The sequence below is a fragment of the Carex rostrata genome, chromosome 30, assembly GCF_964058835.1.
Source record: "Carex rostrata chromosome 30, lpCarRost1.2, whole genome shotgun sequence".
NCBI lineage: Eukaryota > Viridiplantae > Streptophyta > Magnoliopsida > Poales > Cyperaceae > Carex > Carex rostrata.
The window spans coordinates 233,344-241,733 of NC_135947.1; the positions used below are offsets into that span (position 1 = coordinate 233,344).

Sequence of the window (8,390 nt, forward strand, 5' to 3'; positions counted from 1 at the left end):
TTTCAATCAATTTATTAATTCGGATCAGTTTTGTTATTATTTTGCAATTTAGGATATGTATTAGTCTATATATTTACATGATTTGGTTACAATGTAGGATCATTAGGCTTAGGATACATCACAGTCTCGGCTTTGGATCAGTCTGATTACATGATTATGATAATCTTGGTTTGAAGATCGATCACGTTCCGGTTCACGCAGAGAGAGCACGCTTTTTTGGATTAGACAAAAAAATTCCAGCTGTGCTTTGGTTGTTCTGAAAAAAGTTTAACAAGAAGTTATTGTATTACTTATTCTGTGTATCGTGGTTTTCACGTCCGCTGCTATCTGCATGAAATAGCACAATGCTAAAATGATAGATGGTCGGCTGTTGATTTAAGTTGAATTCATTGAAACCGTCTATAATCTTGATGAACGCCGCCACTTCTATCTGCTACTATCTGTTCTAAGAGAGTACGTAGCGAATGCCAATCTGCGTAAGTACTTGTGACCTTCTAAGTTCATACATTCTAGTAATAATTTGCTTTTGGAAGTTATTAATTTTCTTAGAGCATGGGCATAAAACGTGAACCCCGGCAGTTACAAGATATGTACGTGATTCTTGAGCGTCTGATTGAGAATGATCAAACGGTTCCGAATAACTCTCAGTGACTATATAAAGGAAGGAAGTCACCTCACTTGGTCACTCCTACAAAATTCTTTTACCCTTCTAACCACCGCCGCCCAACTCGACAACCTCCTGCTCCCTCCTCCACCTCCAAATAAACTTTCCAAGATGAGCATTCAGCCCAAGAAAGAATATGCGCGTAACAAAGAGAGCCGAGAAACCAACTCCGGCTTTGGTACTTTCAAAGGTATATATATCAATTTCAGAACTCTAAAAAGGTTTTTAAGCTACTATATCTGATCGATCAATGTAGATGCATGGCTTAATGCTTTCCAAATTCATGGTTGCTAAATTATTCAGGAAAAGAAGTAAATGATCAGCCGCCTTATTTTACGTTCTATCAAAATAAGACGGGTGAGAATGATGAAGTGCAACACTATGCTGCAATTAATAACAACAACAATAACAGAGATGGTGTCACCTTAGCAGGATATCCAGGCGAAGGTCAAAACGGTGGTGTGCGTAAAACGCCCGTCATGGGTAAAGGCCTTTGGAGCTTAGAAGACGATAAGTAAGTTACATCTCTAACATCTGTATATTATTTCTTTAATAAGAATATAAATCTTACTTGATCATACACACATGTATAAAAGTATATTCTTTAATCTCTTCGTAGACGTTTGAGGCAGTTGGTTAATACTTATGGCGAGAGAAAATGGTCGGAGATAGCGAAATCCTTGAACTCGAAAACAGGAAAGCAGTGTAGAGAAAGATGGCACAACCATCTCCGACCTGACATCAATGTACGAATCTCTATATTTCAATTCCATATATGGTTTTTATTTCAATTAAATTAAAATATCATAAAGTTTATAGAGATTTAATTAAATTAAAATATTCATTATATACTGATATTGTGTAAATGTCTTTTTTAGAGGGCATATGAGTAAATCAATTGTTTGCTATATCTTCTTTTATTTATTTTTCTATAGAAAATAAAACATTTGATTGAAGAATTGTTTATATATTTCATTGTTATATTATTCTTGAAGAATTGTTTTTCTGATATTGTACATGTACTTCACTAAAATTATTACTAAAAAATATGCAATTTGTAGCAAGTGTTAATTAAATGGTGTAGATAAATGCAATTTTTGGGTTGAGGTACTAAAAACATTCAAAGTTTAACCTGGAATTTGAGAATATACAAAAGAAATTCTGAAGGAAAATCATATTCATAGATAATAGAACAGAACATGTATTAATAGTAAACCTTGCTCTCTTCAAAATTCCAAATTTTGCATGGTGCAACTATTTATGCAAATATAACCCAAAAGGGACACGGAATTGGAAATAATTTTGCGACCTTACTCTCATGCAATGTATCAAGAGGCTGAGATATCTATGTATAGCCGTTTTTATTTTGTTGTTCACAAAAGGTGGTTTGTTTTAGACGCCACAGAGAAAAATGACATATATAGCACGTATATATATCTCTAGGTAACCTGCATCTATTGATCGAGCATGAATTAGTAATGAAGCAATTTTAATTAGTAACAATATATATACCTAGGAGATATTTGTCAAAATTAAACAAACAAAACTGGTCAGTAGAGATTAATAACTTAGCTAAATATATTTTTTTTTGTGTTCATATGTATTGTGACTTCAGTTATATTTATTTTGGTTTTTTTTTCTTTTAGAAAAAAAAAATTATCTGGTATTAATATATATCTTTTGTGTTCATAAGTATAGTACATACTACGTACGTAGACCTCATGTTAAAATCCATCTAAGCTCAATTGTAATATATAGTGGTTAATAAAAACTGTTTAGGCATAGGAATTTCTGAAAATTTGGATTAAAATTTAGCTAATTAAACAAGTGCTTTTATTTGAACTGTTTCTAAAATCATCACATATAGATTTCCATCAGTTAATTTTCTGACATGATGGGATTTAGTATGTTTTAGCAACCACCAATGTATATATGAAGTGCTAGTTATTTTAATTTAATTAGAACCGGCTAACACATACAAAGGGAAAACAAAAATATAGTATATATATGCACACTAGTTAGTGCATGGCTTTCAGCTCGTTTATTTTTTCTTAATTTTTTTTTAATGGCTTTGTAGGAACAACCCTGGACAGAAGAGGAGGAACAACAACTCATCGAGGCGCACACTACATATGGGAATAGGTGGGTTCAAATTGCAAAAATTATCCCGGGCCGAACTGAAAATTCTATTAAAAACCACTGGAATACCAACAAGAGGAAGAACTCTCGAAGGACCCGTGTATATAAGAGGGCCAAAACTCGGACAACTTTGCAAGAATACATTGCAAGAGTTGATCCGATAAGTGAGCAAGAGGAAAAGAATGAATCATCAGATGCTCAAGCCGAGATGCCGGCTCCAGAAGAGAAAGTAGTCTACAACGGCTTTAACTTGAACCAGCCCGGGATGCCAGAAGCAGAAGCAGATATGAGGTATCAAAGCGCCAACTTGATCAACCCGTACCAGTTTCAGATGCCATACATGCAAAATGAAATGATGTATGGTACTAATTCTGTCAACTCAAACCAGCCTGCTGGTATTCCAGACCTAGGGATGAACCTTTCTCTCAACCAACTTCTCGCTCTCAACAGTGATGCGGTGAATCCGGTGGGGTCATTTACCGAGTTGCTAGGCCTAGGCCTAGATGTTAACAATAACATGTATACACCGGCACCGCAGTTAGGGCCTTGGGGCCGGTTTCTACTTTCTCATAATATAGGGCCAGTCTACTTTGGTGATGATGCGGGTTGCAGCTCTTCAACACATGGTGCACCGAGTGAGGCACCATCTGAGAATTTTTACAAGAACATGGGCCCGGCGATGAGCTCTGAGAAGGCTACGGTGGATGTCAAGGGTAAGGGTAAGATGTCTTTTCTTGGGTGACTATGATTGTGAGGGATAGTGAGATGAAGACTTGTTTCTCTGCTTTCTTTTCTTTTCTTTTTGTGTATTTGTCTTTGTTTTTGAAACAAGCTTGTGTTGTTTGGTCATGTTTGCTTAATTATGTTTGTGTTGTTAGGACATGTCTAATTCTGCCATGTGTTGTGCTGTGTGTTGTTAAGATATTTCTGGCTATGTTGTGGTGGTTTTTGGACATGTTAGTTATACTTGATGGATTTGGTAGATTTAACAAATGCTGTTGATTTTATATATTAAGTATTTATTTTGATTATTTTAGTGTTGCAGTGTTGGTGGGATAGGGAATAGCCAAAAAGGGAATATTTCATAATTACAAAATAAAGTAAAGAGAGTACTAGTTTGGGCCTGGAAGCAGGGGCGTTACGATGCCCATCGGACGGAGTCTGGTCCGATGGGTGCCTAGGACCTTTCGATATCTTTAAGATTGGTGCTATCATCTCAATCTCCTCTAACGGTACGCATCGTTAATTTTTTGTCAGCAGCGAAAAGAGTCAGTCTCTTGCTTCACCTGATCGGAACACACAATGCAATAAAGTTTAATTGATTTCAATTTAATAGAATTCAATAGAGATGAATTATAATTGAACTTTGTTGATCGAAATCAAAATGGAAATCTACATTTATTGACTATAAAGTATACATAATAAAAGAGAAATGATTCCATTTATTGATTAGAAAGCGTCGAAAGAAATGTCCTCCAACAGGTAATTAAGTCATTTAACTGCTTCTTCTAGTACTCCGTGTTGGGCTTGTAGCCTTATTTCCACAGTTAGATTTCCTAAATTTAAAAAAAAAAATGAATGTCATCCTGTTTCTAAATGTTTACAAGTTTGTGTTTCATTTCCTGTCCCTTGTGTCAAGAATCAACCTATCATTTTGGCCAATTCACTGGAAAGGAAGAGGCGCTGTTTCCGAAACAATGATTTACAAACTCAGAGAGCCCAGCTGCACTAATTACTGCTCTATGTTATACTGGTAAAGTGAAATGTCAGGAAAAAAAAAAGGAAAAAAAGGGAGCAAGTATGCCTACAGCCTGCCCTTCCTGGCAGCTTGAATACACTACAGTTGCAGTTGAAGATGCTGGTTATCAGCATCAATGATTACAACACAGGGTAATAACAGTATCTCCACAACTGCAGAGATCTAAGGGGAATTTCTGACAAAAAGGTTAAAAAGTGAATAAAACAATACAAGGAAGCATTTTCACTTTACTTCGAAGTATGAATTTTGTATTGTCAGTAAGCTGTTCATAATACAGTGGGTGACTGGAATCAGTAACTGTTTCATTTAGAGAAATAGGGAGTCACAATTGGACTACTATAGTACTATATTATTTAGAAAGACAAATGCTAGCTGTTATAATTTGTGATATATAGAGACCATCTGCATTTATGTGGAATCGATTTCCCATTCGTCGCTACAATATTTATACGAAAACTCAGATCTTACAAGTTAAAGGCTCAAGGCAATTTTAGCTTCCACAAACTAGAAATGAACTTAGGACAATCTGTACCATCCACAATACAATTTTGTTCCTTTCCAGTGAAAGATAATGTACCATCCACAATACAATTTTGTTCCTTTCCAGTGAAAGATAATGTACATAACAAACACTGAAATATTAAACTAACCAGAAAAATGTCACAAGTTTTTTATAAGATTGCAAGATTAGACTAAAGCACAATTATTATACCATTTCAGAAAAGTAACAACAGCCCCTTGACCCACCACCATGAATACCCCTCAAAGCATCACTGCTCAAATCAACAACAGCCAACTACAATACCAAATTATACAAGAAACTAAAACATGAAATAAGGAGCATTGATATGCTCAAGACATTAACCAAAAGCCAAAACCTACACCAATTGGCATAAGCTTAATCAACTTCCTCTATCTTCGGACCAGCACCAGTGGGACCACTTGAGGTCGGACCATCCTCATCCATAGTTGTTCCAGGTGCACCCCCCTGGTACATCTTAGCAATAATCGGGTTGCAGATGCTCTCAAGCTCCTCCATCTTATCTTCAAACTCCTCCGTCTCAGCAAGCTGGTTGCCATCAAGCCAGCTGATCGCCTGATCAATTGCTTCCTCAATCTTCTTTTTGTCATCAGCTGGTAGATTTGAAGTGATCTTGTCATCTTTGATTGTGTTCCTCATGTTGTACGCATAGTTTTCTAGAGCATTCTTTGCGTCGACCTTTTTCTTCAGCTCTTCATCTTCTGCCTTGTACTTCTCAGCCTCTTGAACCATCTTCTCTATCTCCTCCTTGCTGAGTCGACCCTTGTCGTTAGTGATTGTGATCTTGTTCTTCTGGCCAGTAGTCTTATCCTCAGCTGATACATTCAAAATACCATTAGCATCAATATCGAAGCACACATTGATTTGGGGCACGCCTCTTGGTGCCGGAGGTATGCCGGAAAGCTCAAATTTGCCGAGAAGATTGTTGTCCTTGGTGCGGGCCCTTTCACCTTCATACACTTGGATCAGCACACCAGGCTGGTTGTCCGAGTAGGTGGAGAATACCTGCTCCTTTTTGGTGGGAATGGTGGTGTTTCGCGGAATCAAAACGGTCATGACACCGCCAGCCGTCTCAAGACCAAGAGACAATGGGGTAACATCAAGCAGCAGCAAGTCCTGGACTTTCTCATTACCTTCACCGCTCAAAATGGCAGCCTGAACAGATGCCCCATAAGCCACAGCTTCATCGGGGTTGATGCTCTTGCAAAGCTCCTTGCCGTTAAAGAAATCTTGAAGAAGCTGTTGCACTTTTGGGATCCTAGTGGACCCACCCACGAGTACCACATCATGAACACTGCTCTTATCCATCTTGGCATCTCTCAAGCACTTCTCAACTGGCTCCATGCACTTCCTGAAGAGATCCATGTTGAGTTCCTCAAACCGAGCTCGAGTGATTGTAGAATAGAAATCAATCCCCTCGTACAATGAATCAATTTCAATGGTGGTCTGGGCAGTGGAAGAGAGGGTTCTCTTAGCTCGCTCACAAGCTGTTCTGAGACGCCTGAGAGCCCTGGGATTACCAGTAATGTCCTTCTTGTGTTTGCGCTTAAACTCCTGCACAAAGTGGTTCACCATTCTATTGTCAAAGTCCTCACCACCTAGGTGGGTATCACCAGCCGTTGCCTTCACCTCAAATATTCCCTCCTCTATGGTGAGGAGGGACACATCAAAGGTTCCACCACCAAGGTCGAAAATCAGAACATTTTTCTCTCATGAACTGGAAGCTTTCTTGTCAAGGCCATACGCAATGGCAGCTGCAGTTGGCTCGTTTATAATACGCATGACATTAAGGCCAGCAATTACACCAGCATCTTTTGTAGCTTGGCGTTGAGAATCGTTGAAGTAGGCAGGAACCGTCACAACTGCATTTTTTATAGTAGAGCCAAGGTAGGCCTCGGCAATCTCCTTCATTTTGATAAGGACCATAGAGGAGATCTCTTCAGCTGAAAACTGCTTCTCTTCACCTTTGTATTGGACCACAATCATGGGCTTATCCCCTGGACCAGGGATCACCTTGAATGGCCAGAGCTTCATGTCACTCTGGACTGATGGGTCCGAGAATCGACGTCCAATCAAACGCTTCGCATCTGCAATTTTTACAAAACAGACAAGTTAGAATGTCTCTATAAATACATTGCCTTGGCAAAAGACGAATGGAAAGAAGGAAGGAACTATTAACAAGTATCACAGCACCTCAAAAAAACTTAATAGTAAAAGTACAACTATAAGGTTTCATTTAAACCAAAAGAAGCTCTTCATAGTACAAAGTACCACAACAATTCAATAACAATATGCAAATTGAACAGTGCTTAATACCAAATTGGATTTTATTATGCCATAAATCTCATTTTGATTCAAGAATACTTCTTAATTCCACAAAATAATTGAGCTTTCGCTCTCACTAAATCTTTGAAGAAATTGGGAACAACCACCACCCCCAATTAACACAAACATCATTGTAGTTTATAAGTAAATAACAAATCATAATCTTGACTTCTACATTTATTTTTAACATGCAGAGACTACCAAGAAGTTAATTGACGCTAAATACAATCAGTGCATGTCAGCAAAGAACACATCTACGTATTCAAATCAGGCACAATTCTTAAACAGAAAGGGAATGTAGAAAGAGAGGCAAAATTTTGAAAATTGAACTTACCGAAAACAGTGTTGGTAGGGTTCATGGCAACCTGATTCTTGGCTGCATCTCCGATCAGCCTCTCCGTGTCTGTAAAGGCCACGTATGACGGAGTCGTACGGTTCCCTTGATCATTCGCGATAATTTCGACCCGATCATGTTGCCACACACCAACGCACGAATAAGTGGTACCGAGATCAATTCCGATGGCTGGACCTTCGCCTTTTCCCGCCATTATCGATCAAAACTAACAAATCAGAACAGAGCAATGAAAAATGTTTAAGAATGGAGAGAGGTTTTTGAGAAAGCTTTCTTTTTTTCAAATCCGATGATGAGAGACGGGTATCGAGAGGTTTTTAAGAGCTTGTTTTTTAATTCGAGAAGGTTCGGAATAGCGACATCTGAACCGTCCAATGGAGAGAATTGGCGGTGGGGATGGTCACGCGGGAGATCGACCAAGTTCTAGAATTATCGCGTGGAAGTTGGAACAAGCGAGAACCAACCTATTTTTTGTTATCTAATTTTGTAATTTTAAATCTATATTACTAAAATATACTCACACGTAATTATATAAACTAATATATTCTTGTCTCATTTTTAACTATTTTTCACTAGTTTCTCCGAAAATTACATGTAAATATACTAAAAA

The 8,390-nt window shown here is 37.9% G+C and overlaps 1 protein-coding gene and 1 pseudogene across 2 annotated transcripts; one reads left to right on the forward strand and one right to left on the reverse strand.

Moving 5' to 3' along the window:
- The first annotated feature begins 619 nt into the window (after nt 1-619).
- LOC144546582 (uncharacterized) lies at nt 620-3,545 on the forward strand. The gene is made up of 4 exons (XM_078295114.1): nt 620-854; nt 968-1,178; nt 1,284-1,410; nt 2,742-3,545. The coding sequence occupies exons 1-4, from the start codon at nt 620-622 to the stop codon at nt 3,543-3,545; spliced, it is 1,377 nt and encodes a 458-aa protein (XP_078151240.1).
- A 1,799-nt stretch (nt 3,546-5,344) lies between these two features.
- LOC144546792 (heat shock cognate 70 kDa protein pseudogene) lies at nt 5,345-8,094 on the reverse strand (annotated as a pseudogene). The gene is made up of 2 exons (XR_013508877.1): nt 7,763-8,094; nt 5,345-7,190 (listed from the first exon to the last, which is right to left on the reverse strand). The product of XR_013508877.1 is annotated as a heat shock cognate 70 kDa protein pseudogene (transcript).
- Between the last annotated feature and the right edge of the window lie 296 nt (nt 8,095-8,390).

Coding starts and splice junctions, on each gene's coding strand:
- LOC144546582 (XM_078295114.1), top strand. CDS start 620: ATGATCAAACGGTTCCGAATAACTCTCAGTGACTATATAAAGGAAGGA. Junction 1,179..1,283: donor TGGAGCTTAGAAGACGATAA/GTAAGTTACATC, acceptor ATCTCTTCGTAG/ACGTTTGAGGCAGTTGGTTA. Junction 1,411..2,741: donor ATCTCCGACCTGACATCAAT/GTACGAATCTCT, acceptor ATGGCTTTGTAG/GAACAACCCTGGACAGAAGA.